The sequence below is a fragment of the Sporobolomyces koalae genome, assembly GCF_050403365.1.
Source record: "Sporobolomyces koalae JCM15063 DNA, S_koalae_JCM15063T_v1_ctg30, whole genome shotgun sequence".
In the NCBI taxonomy this organism is placed as follows: Eukaryota; Fungi; Basidiomycota; class Microbotryomycetes; order Sporidiobolales; family Sporidiobolaceae; genus Sporobolomyces; species Sporobolomyces koalae.
The window spans coordinates 51770-66924 of record NW_027481741.1 but is presented as its reverse complement, the minus strand read 5'-3'; the positions used below and the strand labels follow the sequence as shown (position 1 = coordinate 66924).

Genomic DNA, 15155 nt, shown 5'->3' with positions numbered 1-15155 from the left:
GCTGGAGCGGCGAAGTAGATGGTAATGCGAGGACCAGAATTACGCGGGGAAAGTGAGCGAAGGAGACTCGCGTTGCTTCCCACTTCTCGATTGCAATTTGTGCGGACAGGAATTACGCTCGAAACAGTACATGCGGGTCAATCGTGCCTCAACTTACAACAAGCGGCTCAGGAGAAGTTGCTCAAAATCGGATCGAAAAGGCCTTCTCAAATTGGAGCCGCGCACCGCCGACCCAATTCCCACTCTGGTGCGGCCCGTGCTGCACACTTTCAGGTGCCTATCAACAGGTTAGAGCGCATCTGAGAGATTCTGCTGGGCTGTCGCTGAAAGAGTCTTACAGTAGACGGACGGAAAGCGATCAATGGCAGAGCGAAAGAACACAAAGAAGCAGAACAGCTATACTGGTTGGGAGAGAGCTGCAATGGAAGTAAGCATGGTAGGACCGAAGTCGAACGGTGAGACCATTGTGCAAGTCCTCGATTCGATCCGTGTCCGGCGCGGGCTGAGGGAAAAAAAAATAGGTGGTCTTTCAGCTCAGGATGCTTACAATGCCGTGCGGCGGCTGAACCTGGGGTTTTGGACAGACCTGAAGACAAGAGGTGGGCGGATCCCTAGAAGCTAGAAGTCCGACGATTGTTTCGAAACAATAGGCTATGTGATGATCCCGGTCTGTGCGCAGGTGTTCGCAAACGAACCAGAGATTGTTCGAGATTGTCTTGAGTACGATTCACAACCTGTATCAGACCGTCTTTTGCGGTTCACCTGTCTCTCTAGAGGTTGTAAGGCTCAAGTGGCATTGGAAGTAGACTTGTAATGACAGGAAAGCGAAGGATGACCTGCAGGGAAGGGTTGACAACGATTGACCAAACATTGGAATTGATACAAGAGCTCAAACAGTCAGCGATATGAACAGGACTAAAGCACAGTGGAAGGAAAAAGAGTGCAACGGGGAGGGAGGCAAAGAGTCCGTGGTATTGTACACGTTTTCGCTTTTTATTGCGTTCCTCTAAGCTGTGTCATGCGCAAGATTAGCATCCAGCTTTGTCAACATTGGAAATTGGTCGGACTTACACAAAAAAGGGGTTGTTTAGTCTTATCTTCGAAGACGATTGTTTGTCATAGCCGAAGGCGGAGGTCCAGGCGGAGGAGCATAGTAACCATTCTGGTTCATTGGCGGAGGAGCAAATCCTTGTCCGTGGTATCCGTTGTTCGGCGCATAGTTGGAAGAGTAGGCTTGGCCTCTCGGAGGCTTGGCGACTCCTCCTCGTCTTCGACCGCCGCAACACAGGCATCGAATGAGACCCCACAAAATCAGGAGCACGATAATGCCAACGACGATTGTCACTGGGATAGAGACTGTTTTGAAGGATGCCCCGTTTTTAGCACAAAGGTTAGGGGCTATAGGTTGGGAGTTTCAGAGACTTACTTCGCAAGTTGTCGGTGTACCAACTCTTTGCGGTATCGAGAGCGCTTCCGCTCGCACATTCACCATTCGAGCATCGACCTCCGTAGCCACAACTCGTACCGTCTCGGAAAGACTGATCGAGGATGAGACACCCTTGTCGTCGAGTCGGGTCACTGCAAGTGATGGAGCAGCCCGTGTTCTGCTCCACAATGCTTGGCGGTCAGCTTTGGAACACGTTGTGCACTGAGATATTAGATACTTACGGCTGAGGTCGGACAGGCCGAACTGATCCCGAGCGAAGCACCTGCATTCTGACATTGGAGGTCACGAGACGTACAGACTCCACTCGCGCAACTCAATCCGTTACCGCAGCTTTTGCCTATCGAATGCACACAAAGATCAGTGCCGAATTCGCCAAGGAAAAGCTTTGGGAGTCAAGGACTTGCCGTTCGATTCAAACTGATCTGCAGGACAGGCGGCGCTTGATCCGTCGCATACCTCTTCCTTGTCGCACTTGCTGTCGAGGCTCGCTCGACAAACCGTTCCGCTTCCAGCAACCTGACACGTGTTTGTGCAGCAAAGCGAATTGAGAGGGTCGCAGACGGCTCCAGAGCGGAACTTGCACGTCGAAGCGTCGCAACAGGCCGAAGATGCGGAACCAGGATCGCACTCTTCTCCATCTTCGACGATTCCGTTTCCACACGATTGTTCACTGGTCGATTCCAAGACGAAGGTGAATATGTAAATACATTCGGTTTCGATAAAGAGAGAGACTAACGAGATGATACGAGGGTTCGAAGATGCTCCCTGATCGACAATGCAAGTGGTATTGAGAGACGAGCCGATCGCCGTACAGACGTTACCGATCGAGCAGGGTGAGAATCGGGTAACATTCTTCTCCGAAACGGGAGACCTGTTCGCGACATGGGAAGGTAAGCTAGGCATTTCGCGCGTGCAGTGATGCCGTCAGAACTTGCATGATGTAATCTGCATCAGAATCGCAGGTCGTGCGCGAGAGCGGGCAGCAAGAACCGCTCAGGCTGCATCCATCGCTGCAATCATGAATGGCACCAAAGTTGTGACCTATTGGTGAAACGGAATTAGCAAACTTCGAGCGATACTGCAGAGACAACGGGATACTGACCGATTTCATGAGCGACAACTTGCCACTCGTTTCTCGTGATGACGGTGACGCCCGTTCCACTGGTTGTTTGATCTCCTTGACTCGTCGCCGAGACTCGACATAGCTGTCCAAGCCAAGCAACGCCGACTGGAGTAGCGAAGAAAGCACAGATGTCAGCTTTGAAATGTCGATACGATAGGACCAAGCGAGGAAGCGTACCTTCGGTGCTGGTTTGACAAGCCGTCATGAGATGCCAGAGACCCGCACGGTCCGCTCCGCCTTTGTCGCCCCGCCACTGACTGAACACGCTCAAGCGCGAGTTGAGGTCGATTCCGATACTCGACTTTGACACGCTCCCTCCGACTGGGGCATCCGTCGTACAGGGCAAGTTCCACGGGTTCTGTTGATCGATCGCAGAGCGCGTCGAAGGGCAGGTGGGACCCATGACGGCGAGTTCGACGATCCCGAGCGAGATGTTGAACGACTGTTGGTACAGTGCCGAGACCTGGTTGATGTCGTCCAAGATCTGGCGCCTCGCAGTATCGGTCGAGCCCGAGTACGATTCGACGTAGGTGCAATCGGCGGCAACTCCGAGAAAGACGACCATGGCGGATTTGGGACACCCTTGGGTCGAGCCGATCGAGTTGATAAAGTTGGACGAGGTGCCGCTGCCACCACTGATGTCGTCGGTCGATTGTCGACGGGCGAGCGAGCGATGAGAGATTGGGGCCAAGGCGGATCGATCCGAAGGAGAAAACGACGACGATGAAGGCGAAGGCAGACCAAGGAATGGGACCCAGGGCGAGTGGAAATCGGCAAAGACCGACTGGTCGAGGGCGTTTGCCAAGACTGGATTCGAAGGATCGGTGTTGAACGGGAGAGAGTCGTGGGAGCAAGAGGAAGAGACCAAAGTGGCGGGGTCTGGCAGTTGTGGCAATTGGCGTTTGCGCAAGAGGTTGATCCTCTCAGTCGGCGTCAAGATGTCCCTTTCCCGTACGATCACCATTCCTTTGTGCACAACTTGACCGTCTCGTTTCTCGAGTGCGATGTCCTCCATGCTGGGGTCGAGCTCGTCGCGAGTTCGAAGATATCGCTCGGTCGAGTGAATCGTAAAGCTTTCGCCATCTTTCTCGAACGCGCCTTGGAACTTGAGTGACTCTTCGTCGTCTTGCCCCTCTTGAGGGTGGAGAGTGATCCTCGCCCATCCCTTGGCGAATTCTCTCCACCGACTCGAATCCCGAACGAGCCCAACCGCTTCCTCCTGAACCCACCGGTCGATGCTCGCTTCATCAATGACCCAACCTTCGTACGCTCTCACTTCGGCTCGACTGATCCTCGTCTCGAGCGTGGTCCATTCCTGCGTCAAGTTGTTCCAATGTCGCTCGACAGATTTGATCCCTTCCGGATGCACGAGCGATTGACTCGGTCTCAGCGACAAGACGACGGCTTCCTCCTGATCGTGCGATTCGAACGTCAAGAGAAACTTGTCGTCCCATCGAGGTGCGTCTCGCGAACGGAACTCCGAGTTGAGTGATCCTTCTGCATCGCGTTTCTGGAGTGCGGTAGTGGCAGAGTTTGTACGCGGGATGATGTAGTGAGAGAGTCGAGATGGGTGGGATATCGCTCGAGGGTGTAACGGTGGAGGTTTGACCGAGTGAGTCGATGCCAAGGGAACGAGCAGACCGAGAAGGAACGCCCGCGCAAGTCGAGTTTTCGAGCGAAGACCACTGCTAGTCGAGTCTGATCGTGTGACCGATTCGAGAGAGGTCATTTGTTGATCCCGGCTCGTAAAGAGAGCGAGCCAAAGTTGAACAGAAGGGAGAACAGACGAGGAGGCGAGGGCCCCGCGAGAGTTCGTTGATCGGGCCTTTGCGCCAAGACTATAGGTCATCAACGACTGCGAATATGATTCACCGCTGTCAAAGACTCCAAGGAACGGGCTGTGCAGAAACAAGAGTTCGGGATCGGAAGCAATAGAAACCTCCACGTAAGTAAAGGAGGTGAGAAAGGACGCGAACAGAATATTCCGGCACGTGCACTCCTGCACGAGTTTCGTCGGGCTCGAACACAATCCCGACTGTGAGTGAACTCGACCTCGACCTGATCTTGATTTCGTCCTGCATTGAATGAATCTAAGCTCTCGAGACTCAAGGAACGCAGGATCACGAATTACAACAACACCAGAAACAACCAACCAGAAATACGACCATACATGCAAGGTGATCAAGAATCCCCCCAAATCTTGACAATCCCATCCTGCCCACATGTGACCATGGTTCGTTCCTTTGGATGCATCGCGACTCCAAGTACGCTCCTGTCTCCATGCTTGACCGGTTTCCCCACCTGTTTGCCACTCTCAACGTCCCAACTCGTGATCGTACCATTCTCGTCCCCAGCATAGACACATTCTTCCGCTTGTCCCGAGAAACACGACTGGATGCGATAGTTCGAGTTCGAGTGACCCGTGTACGTGTTGAGGGATTGTCCGAGTGCGAGATCAAACAGGTGCAAAGCTGCCGGTTGGGCAGAGATCGATGGATGAGATGAAGGTTGAGACAGGAGTGAGACGAGTACGAGGGAAGGGGAAGAGCGCGACAAGGTGAGCGAAGTGATTGGTTCTGTCAAAATCAAAGGAGACGATCAGTACAGGAGATGGTTGACTGAAACAGTTGTCTCGAGAATTGGAACCCTTACGATCGAACAAATCTTTGCGCAATTCTCCCATGCGTACATCCCACGTTCGCAAGGATCCATCGACACTGCCCGCGATGATGAGACTGTCTTTGATCGCGATCGACGTGATGGAATCTTTTGAATCTTCCAAGACTTGTATTGGAATTCGGTTTGACGACCTGCGAGACCGAAAGAAATCAGCAAGAGAAAGCACGAACGCGAGGCGGAAAAGGATAAACTCACTTTGCGTCCCACAGTCGGATCGTCGTATCAAATGAGCCTGATCATACGTCGAGACGTTAGATATCATGTATTGCATCCTGAACAGGGCAATAGGGCACTGACCCGAAGCAAGGATCGAAGCCGAGTCGTTCCAACACACGGCGTTGATCTTGCCCAAGTGACCTGCGAACCTCCGAACGATCTCTCCCGACATGACATCCCACAGGAAGACGTTCCTGTCTCCTCCCGAAGATGCAAAACGTGTGTTGTCTGGAGTACTGCAGAGAGCGAAACCTCGTCATTCCCACAAACACCTCGACTAGCAGAAAGTGGAGACGTACCATGCGATCGAGAGGACTTCGTAGCCGTGTCCCGAGTAAGATTTAATCTCGGATCCGTTCTTGGGGTTCCACAGTTTGATCAGGCGATCGGAACCACCCGTGAGCAAGTAGGAAGAACCCGAGTTGAACGCGACGACATGCACGGGACCTTTGTGGCTCGAGAGCCGGTGCACGACTTTGGAAGGGGCAGGTTGAGGCACCATGGCCACCCAGGATTTCCGAGAGCGCAAGACCAGTCGAGTAGGTGTTCGAAACTGATCAGTTTCGGAATTCTGGATCAGGTGCGACTTTGATCTCGGACTCTCTTGTCCACACTCTTAACAAGCTTCGGGTACAATCGACAGCGCCGAACAATCATGCATAGATCAGTGCGGGTCGTTACGCGATCGTTCTCGACTTCGCGTTGCTGGTGCGAATCTTCTTCATCTGCGTTAGTCTCTCTCGCTCTCCCCATCTCGCCATGCCAGTTCCAGGCTGACTGAAGTGGTCATTCATTGTAGAACTCCCTACTCGCTACCACACGATGCGTTCTCTTCAAAGAGTCCTTCAACTTCGTCCTCTACGGCTGCGGCAGCATACTCTCGTTCCCGATCCCCGCTCGCTTCCGTCCCATCGACCAACCCTCGACAACGACAGAAACAGTTCTTGACCGATTCGGAAGCACAAGCGTTTGCCGATCTGTTGGGAGAGATCTTGCCCAAATCTGTCGCAACTTCTTCTTCTTCTTCTTCGAAAGGTTCCGATTCTGGAGTGTTTGATCTCTTCAACCCACCCAACTCGACCCATTCGTCAACTCGAAAAGGAACTGCAAATCTAGGACAAGATTCAGGGATTTCCAAGATTCAATCTGCGTTGCACAAAAAGATGATGGCAAAAGGTGCTCGACCGGGTTCCACTCGAGAACGACTAGCAGCGACCTCTCAACGTACCGAACTCTCTCCACAAGAAGAACTCGAACTCGATCGACTCAAAGAAGAGATGTCCAACTTGAGTGACGATCGACAAGTGTACGAATGGGGGTTGGAACGAGTGTTTGGGTTCGATCGATCCAACAACACCGGTGCTTCACTGTTTGTCGATCCCAACACCATGTCGAACGACCCTCGAGCGACTAGTGGACCGGCTTCGAGGTTGTACCCCGAATTGCTGTTGCACTTGTTCCTGACTCTGCGGGACGTGCATCATGCACCTCACACGGCCTTGTCCGTGTTTCAACTCGCGAGTTCGAACGCCTTCTCGTACATTCATGGCTGTACCTCGCAACTGTACTACGAAGTACTCGCGACAAAGTGGGCGATCGGACAGGGAGATGTCGAGAGCGTGTTGAATGGGTTGGAAGAGATGCAATCGGGAGGAGTACGTGCCGACGATCGGATCAAAGACCTCGTCAAAGCGATCGGAGAATCGATTCGGATCGATCGAGAACGCACCGAATTGCGCGTTCAGGTCCTCGAAGACGAAGGCAAGTTTGGAGGCAGGTTGGACGAAGCGGAACGTGAGCGAGAGATTGTCCGTACGAGGTGGTATGGAGACAAACAGATCAAGAGTTGGAGCAAGATGGAAACCATGTTGGAAGACACTCAGGACGAACAGGAACGCATGAGACGCGAACGCAAGGAGGAACAGTGGCGACTCGAAGACAGAGAACGAGAACGGATCGCTAGGGACGAACACGCTACCACTCGCCAAGATTCGTACGACACTCTTCCCGTGCGGTCTTTCGAGAAACCTTCGCTCTATTCGCATCGATCCGATCCCCGACATGACGAGCTTAACGCTCGTTCGTCCAAATACACTCATGCGCACGATCCGAATCGAAGAGCCGGACTCTCACCCCTCGAGAACGTGCCTCTCTCGACGAGACCTTCAAATCGAACGAATCACGCCAATGATTCCAATGAGGAGGAGAGAAATGCAGATGGAGAAAACGACTCGATGCTGTTCTGGAAGCAAAAGTAGGGCGACGCTTCATTGGGAAACGATGAATATCCATCGACTCTTTCTGCAACTCTCATATACTCTCATACTTGGGGCAGAGTTGGGAGAGTGGTCGTTTGATTATTATTGTCACACACAGAAATCTAGAGTACATGCTATGCGCAAACAAGATGGGGAAAGCGGGACAGACAAACACACGAGTCCATTACGAGAGTGGTGTAGAAAGCGTCAAGTACGCAAGAAGATATGGGGAAAGTCTGACAAATGCGAGAGAGTTGACTACCATCCCTGAGGTCTCAGACATTTCTCGCCACTGCCAACCCTAAACACTTTTGGAACACTCTTGGGGCTCTTGCTCAAGTACCCGTTCGAAGCGCTCGGTGGCGAGACCGCCTGCATGTGTTCGAGCACTTGATCGGTCGCGACCGAGTGATTCGCTGGGTGAATCGGGATCGACATGGGGTGAGCTGGAGTCGGTGAAGGGATCGAGGTCGGGATTGGTCGACCATCAAGTTCGTCACCTCCGACTTCTGTACTCGGGGTTTCGAAAAAAGAATCGCAAAGAATCAGTAAAGGAGTACTTTGAAAAAGGCGCACGAGCTCATGCAAAACTTACCTTTGACGTGTCGACCGAGTTCAGTCAAGATCTCTTTGCCGCCCCCTTCAATCAGTTCCAACGCGACATCGCGTCCGAGTGCCTCGCAATCGTCGACTGAATGCACCTTGCGCGAGATTGTCGAAATGACCGAATGCGTACCCGAAAGCGAAGTGATCGTACCGGTGAGAGTGAGAGTCGCGTGATGCAGAGAAGTTTGGGTGTCGTGGTGAGGACAGATGTGAGGTGAAGGGATGATTAATCGGTTGTCTTCCTTCGTGACCCCGTTGACGCTCGGTAGGTTGAAGTATCCTCCTCCATTCGATTTTGCGGATCGGACATGCACTTGTGGGGTGACGGTGCCATTGACCCGGTTCTCCTTGGCGTCTCCCTCCCCTCCTTTGACCCACACTTGGGTCAATTTCGTCTCGCATCCAACCGGAACCGAACATCCTCCCTCGAGTACTTTCAACATCATGCGTTCAGCGCGAGTCATCCAACTCGTCTTCCAACATTCCAGAGAACCGATGATCTCTTGTGATCGCTCGTCGCCTTGTCGGATCTCAATCGCGAGCGCTCCTTGACCGACCGCCGGATACAGGACGGGAGGACCGATCGAAGCCGTGATGCGGTTGCCGAGCGACAGACGCAACAGACCCGCCGATGCGAGGATCAAGGCGGTGTAATTTGATGAAGGGTCGTCCAATTTGCGCAATCGAGTTCCCAGGTTACCGCGCTAAGACAAAGCAGGGAAATACGTAGAGTGTCAGTCAAGGCTTCTCAGTTGAGAGGAGAGGAGAGGAGAGCTCACGACATCGGCGAATTTGAGTCCTGGGTACTTTCTCCGCAGTTGGGCAACACGTCGCACGCTCGAGGTACCAATGACGGATCCTTCTGGCATTTCGTCGAGCGAGGTGTAGCTGAGACCTTCTTTGACAACAAGGGCATCGAGCGGATCTTCACGTTCGAGCACAGCTCCGAGTTGACATCCTGGAGGAAACTCGGTCGGGACATCTTTGAGGCAGTGCACGATTGCATCGACCTGAGATTCGAGCAGGGCAACTTCGAGCTCTTTCGTCCACAGGGCTGAGCGGGACAGCACGATTCCAGGGTTTGAGTATACAGGGTCCAAACGAAAGGGTCAAAAATGAAGGCTCACCTTTTCCACCGAAAGTGTAGAGGGGCTGAGTCTGAACATTGTCTCCAAGGGTAGTCTGTCATGAGCCGGACCGTCAGGATCGCATGCTAGAGAATAGGAGAACGAGAACAGAACCAAGACGGACCATTCCGAGAATTCTGATCTCACAACCTGGCCATTTCTCCTGCAACTCGCGCCTGACCGTCTCGGTTTGCACCTGTGAGAACGCTCGACGTCAGAACGAAGACCATCTACGTCGTCCAAGGGCGATAGAACTGACCATGGCGAGTTTCGAGTTGCGCGTGCCGAGGGTAAAGACCTCGCCCGCGTACGGGTGCTTTGCATTGGGACTGTTTGGCCGGGTCTGCGCGAGCTGGCTCATCGGACACGCGGGAGGAGGCCGGGTCGGGAACTGAGCAGTCGACGTCGTCGGAATCGGCGGGTGATCGGGTGGAAGTGTAGACAGCCTGCATGATCGTCGTAAAGTCGAGAATCAGATCAAGGGCAGGGAGTGCGAGAGCAGGAGCGGTAAAGAAGAAACGCACATGATCGGCAAATCGGGGATTCGCGAGTTGTGCGAGGGAATGCGACTCTAGCTAGGTGGAATCACTGCGGTATTCAAGAGCTCGACCAAGATGTCAAGAAGGAGCTGTAGGGGTCGAGGGGTGGCGCTGCGCAGGAGAGAGGCGAACCGATCTCGGTAAACGGAGTTTGAATGCGAAAATGCGGCAGCGAATAGCCAATCGGATTCATGGCAGATCTTGAATTCTCTTCCGGCATCTTTCGAGATTTCAGCATGTAGTCTGAAATTGCTAGAACAAGAAAACAGCACTCGTCGTACTACTGTCATACCGCAATGCTCGCACAAAAATATCGGAGAAGTCGAGTTTAGAGATATGTCCGCGGACAAACCTTATGGTTGATCCTGCTCTGGGCTCTTGAAGTACCGCACTACAAGTATGTGAGGCTATGGGTAGTTCGAGTGCTAAAATAGTGGCGCAACGAGATTACGGTCAAGCATTACCGGGGCAAGTACTCTTTTCGGTGTTCCGCTCTTCGGCGCGACTCGACCCAACCTAGGATGTCGACCATCGAGCAAGTATCCTCACGGGTGCCGACCGGCAGTGCGGCATCTAGGTTCTCGGTCGGAAACGTTGCGTGGTGGATCCTGTCGAAAATCCCTTGGTGGTGCTACGCCGTTGCGCTGGTTGCTGCATGGCTCAGGTTCGGCTCGGGACAAAGTCAAGCCAAGAAGGTGGCGCGCAGGTCCGTCTTGAATTCCCTTGGTACCGTCAGGAGGAGCTGAGAAACGATCAAGAATGTCATCATCTTTCTCTCGAACGCGCGAGTTGACTTCACCTCTCTGGAATAACAGTGCTCGCAAGCGGACCCAGCAGTCACTTGCGAATCAGAACACTCCCCGTCGAGCGAGCGCAACAGGTGTTCGTACCGCTTCGGGAAGATCGACTCCTCAACCTCAACTCTCTCGCCAGAGTTCGTTCAATGGAGTTCCCGAAATGCGTGAACGACGAAGCAGCTTCCGGTCCGAGTCGCCTTTTCGTCCTGCTGCCTCTCCTGCGCCGTCTCTGAACCAACACCGCTCGTCTCAACCCTCGAGACCATCTTCCTCTCTGCGATACTCGGCGCTCGCTCCCTCGCAGCCCCTTCCGGCTAAGCCTCAGCAACCATCTCAGTCGAGTCTCGCTGTCAAGTCTTCTGTGCAGTCAAAGAAACGCAGTCACGACATCGAATCGCCACCGACCGAAGGAGGTCCGAAACGCGGCAAGTTCGATTCGTTCCATTCGTCCTCTGAAGACGATGGTGAACTCGAGCAAATGGATGTCGACGACCAGCACGACTCTTCGAGTGGCACGGAAAAGTACACAGGAGGAGAAGAAGCGAGACCGAAACCTTCCAAGAAAGATTCGAATCAGGCATCCTTGCACAGTCGAGACGAGCGAGAGGATCGGAACCAGAAGAAACGATCACTGAGGGATTCGCCCTCTTTGACAGACGGAGAAGGCGAAGATCCCAAGTTGCACCGTAGAATCAGCAAGAAGGCCAAGAAGCAAGCGATTGGAACCGGATCCGTCAGGGACAAGCGAGGCATCGACGAGGTTGCATCTGGAGACGAACCTGAAGAAGCGTCTGGATCGGAAGCGGGAACCAAGAGGGAGAGGAACGCCGATTCTGAGGTCGAGTCTCAAGACGAGGAAGAACCGACCCCGGAACCCCAAGAGGCGAAACCGGCGCGGAAGAGTATCGTGGCGAAGCGGTTTCGGGAGAAAGCGAAACGGGAAGGATCTGATGACGAAGACCTCATGGGAGACGACGATTTGCTGTCGCCCCCTCCTCCCGGACCTGCCTCGAAAAGAGTTGGCTCAAACTCGACCCCAAAGAAACGTCTCTCTTCTCGGTCGGCCCAATCTGCGCGCAAGTTGAAATCGACCTTCTCGAAACTCAACACCCCGAGGAGACCGCTCAACAAGCCTTCGTCTTCGTCGTCGTCCAAGGCCGGAATTGAGAATGCCGACGAACACGAGCGAAGGGCGGGAGAAGTTTGGCAGAACCACGAAGGTGACTACTACCGACTCGACGAACCGGATCTCGACAAGGGGGAGAAGGTAGAGGATGGGTTGGTCCAACGACGATTGGTCGAATGTCGCGAGAAGCGGCGCAAGTACAAGTTGCCGAAGGATGTTCGACATCCCGACACGAAAGAGATGCACGAGGTAAGCGAGCATGTCGTCTGGATCCTTTCTAGCTCGGAGATGGCTAATCTTGAAATCGCCTGTTCAGGTCGTAGTGGAGCGATGGGTCACTCAGGAAGAGTACAAGGCTCTGTTTGAGCAGCGCAAACTTGCATGGCAAATGAGCTACGAGGAGGAAGAGCGCGAGAAAGAGCGTGCGAGGCTCGAAGAAGCACAGACTCCACAAACGGGCGACCAGTCGATGGAAGATGTGACTTCACCGGTGAGTTTCTCTCCTAGCCTTGGCAAGCGAAGGGAATCTGACACGGGGGATTCCTCTGTCAGCCTCGGCAACCGAAAGAACTCGGGTTGTACTACACGAAGGGCACCAACTCGCCGCTCCGAACTCATTCCATGGTCTCGAACCGCCTCCTTTCGTCGTCCGCGTCAACGTCTTCTCTCTCCTCGCTCGTCGCGGCCTCTCCCAAACTCGCATCGTCTGCGTCTCACGGATCGCTCGCGGCGCTGTCCAAGACCGGACGGTTGCGCTTGCCATCGGCTCAAGGTATTCAAAGTCCAGCGCGACGCGCATGGTCCATCGCTGAACGAGCTCGACTCAAGGCTCTGAGTCAGGAGCAGGCAGAAGCGGAAGAGAAGGAACGGGACAACCTCGAGAAGGAGGAGCAAGGGCAGAAGAAGATTAAACTCGGCGATTACGCAACGGCTACAACTCCTGCAGCGGCACCGGCTCTCGCAATCGAGGCAGCCAAAACCGAGTCGAAGCCGATGGCTCTGAGTGGCCTGTTTGGAGCAACGCCCTCTGCGTCGAAACCAGCAAAAGAGGAGAAGACAAACGCGCCTGCCTTCAGTTTCGGTTCGACATCCGCAGATGCACCTGCCGCAGCTGCTTCGACTGAGAAGAAGGCGTCAGCAGTACCTTCTCTCACCTTTGGTGCAAGTGTTGCACTTCCTGCATCGAAGAAACAGGAGGAACCGACACCGACACTCTCGTTCGGCTCGACGCCCGCCGCCTCCACCACAGCACCAGCTACATCTACTCCCGCTTCCTCGTCATTCTCTTTCGGTGCACCCGCCGCTCCGGCCAAGGAGGAGGAGTCAACGAAGCCCACATCAACTGGATTTTCGTTCGGATCGACCCCTGCAGCTCCTGAGAAGAAGGACTCTGCGCCATCGTTCTCTTTTGGCTCGGGCCCGCCTCCTGCCGCTCCTTCTACAACCACCGAGGCTTCGAAATCGCTCGGGTCTTTGTTCGGAGGGGCAGCTTCGACCCCGGCAGTCGAAAAGAAACCCGAACCTGTAGAGACGCCTTTCTCGTTCGGATCAACTCCCGCTTCGGCGACTACCGAGCCCAAGAAAGACGCAATCGCAACAGGCTTCAGTTTTGGAGCTTCACCCGCGCCCACGCTCGATTCGAAACCTCAAGAATCGAAACCGGCCGCATCGTTCTCGTTCGGTTCTTCGGCGACGGCGGCACCACCCGTAGCTCCTGCTTCGACTCCGTCATTCTCTTTTGGATCGTCTGCTCCCGCTGCCTCGGCTTCTCCATCACTGTTTGGAGCTACAACTGCACCTCCTGCTTCGACCTCGTCGTTCTCCTTTGGCGCTCCTGCTCCCGCTGCGTCGACTCCTGCCCCTGCGCCCGGTTCCTTATCTGCAGCAGCGCCTTCGAACACGTTCTCGTTCGGTGCTGCCCCAGCCGCTCCCGCATCAACCGGATTCTCGTTCGGCGCGCCGTCGACAGCCCCTGCCGCGACCCCTACTGCGGGGTCTGGGTTCTCGTTTGGCTCGAACCTCTCGACTGGGAACGTCACTCCGGGATTGTCGACCACAGGAGGGTTCTCGTTCGGAGGAGGAGGTCAATCGAGTTCGGGTTCTTTGACCCCAACCACTCCTGGTGGAGGATTGTTCTGTCAGTCTTTCTTTTTTTCCCTTGGAACTTCTTCTTCCGTCTTCTGGTTCTAAATTGACAACTTTGCGCGTTTTGCTGATGTTTTGCAGCTTTGGGTTCGGGAGGTGAGGATGCTAGTGCGAGTGGAACGACTACTCCGAGGCGCAGGACAATCAGGAAGATGCCAGGAAGGTGAAGCATACATATAGGGAAAGACGCATAATCCGAATAATCCAAAGTACCTCTCGGGGGAGCATGACCTGGAAAGCAGTGTAGTTTAATTTAGCATCGAATTCATTCGCAATTGAAAGCGCCTCTTGCACCGTGGATTCGGTTCAGACGCGTATGCGTCGTATTGGAAGATATCAAAGATTCGACGTAGGTTAGAAGTAGCTTTGTGCAAACGGGATGCAACCGTTCAGGAGTGCTGTCGCTTCATGAGGCCTGTCGCGAATCGACTTTCAGTGAGCGCGTCTCGTTAATCCTTTCTTGCCTGGAACTAAGAGTCCATAGGTGACCATCTCGTGCTCTCGAGATGTCCGGTGCCGAAAGGATAGGTAAACAGAACTTTCGATGATTACAAAGACACGGAGGGAGACAGCGTTGCGTATGCTTGTTTGACATCGACTAATGTTCCCACGGATGCCTCCAACCCTATCAAACGGGGGCGAGTAGACGCGGAGGGGGTTCGGGATTAGCGTGTGCCCAGAAACACGGAATCAATTGACGCTGACTCACAAGGAGTACCGGACCGTCTTGCCTCGCACGGTAGAAGATGAAGAACCACATGGAAGCGCCTAGCAGTTTTGCGCCGAGGCGATGAGGGATGCCTTTGGAACCGTATCCGCGAATGATGAGATTCACAACTCGCTCGACGGTGAATCGGGAGGCCGAAGGGACGGAGACTTACCGGGCATTCCCGGGTTGAACGCTCCAGGTCGAGATGCTCCTGCCATCGTTCAGAGTAGTGCACTAAGAGCTAGAGGGCGAGGGTTTCAGTCGTCGCGCGCAATTCGCGAACCTCGACTTTCCCGAGTCTCGATCAACCCGCTCACTCAACTCAGGACGCGGCTTTCGATTCTTCCAGGAATCGATCTCGCGCAAGCAATCTCCTCCCGAGC

The 15155-nt window shown here is 54.0% G+C and overlaps 5 protein-coding genes across 5 annotated transcripts; 2 read left to right on the top strand and 3 right to left on the bottom strand.

The window, feature by feature from the left end:
• Positions 1–1093: 1093 nt before the first annotated feature.
• On the bottom strand, positions 1094–4299 carry JCM15063_006191 (uncharacterized protein; the record flags this gene model as incomplete). The annotated part of the gene is made up of 8 exons (XM_076680000.1): positions 1094–1356; positions 1427–1604; positions 1669–1784; positions 1852–2117; positions 2184–2318; positions 2383–2488; positions 2550–2675; positions 2748–4299. 8 exons carry the CDS (start codon positions 4297–4299, stop codon positions 1094–1096), a joined length of 2742 nt encoding a protein of 913 aa, XP_076532856.1.
• A 452-nt stretch (positions 4300–4751) lies between these two features.
• On the bottom strand, positions 4752–5967 carry JCM15063_006190 (WD40 repeat domain-containing protein; the record flags this gene model as incomplete). The annotated part of the gene is made up of 5 exons (XM_076679999.1): positions 4752–5146; positions 5223–5380; positions 5445–5481; positions 5547–5701; positions 5765–5967. The coding sequence occupies 5 exons, from the start codon at positions 5965–5967 to the stop codon at positions 4752–4754; spliced, it is 948 nt and encodes a 315-aa protein (XP_076532855.1).
• Positions 5968–6120: 153 nt separating this feature from the next.
• JCM15063_006189 (uncharacterized protein) lies at positions 6121–7723 on the top strand (the record flags this gene model as incomplete). Its single annotated transcript, XM_076679998.1, has 2 exons — positions 6121–6194; positions 6265–7723. The coding sequence occupies 2 exons, from the start codon at positions 6121–6123 to the stop codon at positions 7721–7723; spliced, it is 1533 nt and encodes a 510-aa protein (XP_076532854.1).
• Positions 7724–7981: 258 nt separating this feature from the next.
• Positions 7982–10233, bottom strand: HEM3 (hydroxymethylbilane synthase; the record flags this gene model as incomplete). Its single annotated transcript, XM_076679997.1, has 7 exons — positions 7982–8232; positions 8319–9033; positions 9109–9383; positions 9457–9511; positions 9581–9652; positions 9716–9902; positions 10142–10233. 7 exons carry the CDS (start codon positions 10231–10233, stop codon positions 7982–7984), a joined length of 1647 nt encoding a protein of 548 aa, XP_076532853.1.
• Positions 10234–10516: 283 nt separating this feature from the next.
• Positions 10517–14230, top strand: JCM15063_006187 (uncharacterized protein; the record flags this gene model as incomplete). The annotated part of the gene is made up of 5 exons (XM_076679996.1): positions 10517–10701; positions 10811–12167; positions 12235–12408; positions 12471–14055; positions 14145–14230. The coding sequence occupies 5 exons, from the start codon at positions 10517–10519 to the stop codon at positions 14228–14230; spliced, it is 3387 nt and encodes a 1128-aa protein (XP_076532852.1).
• Positions 14231–15155: the final 925 nt, after the last annotated feature.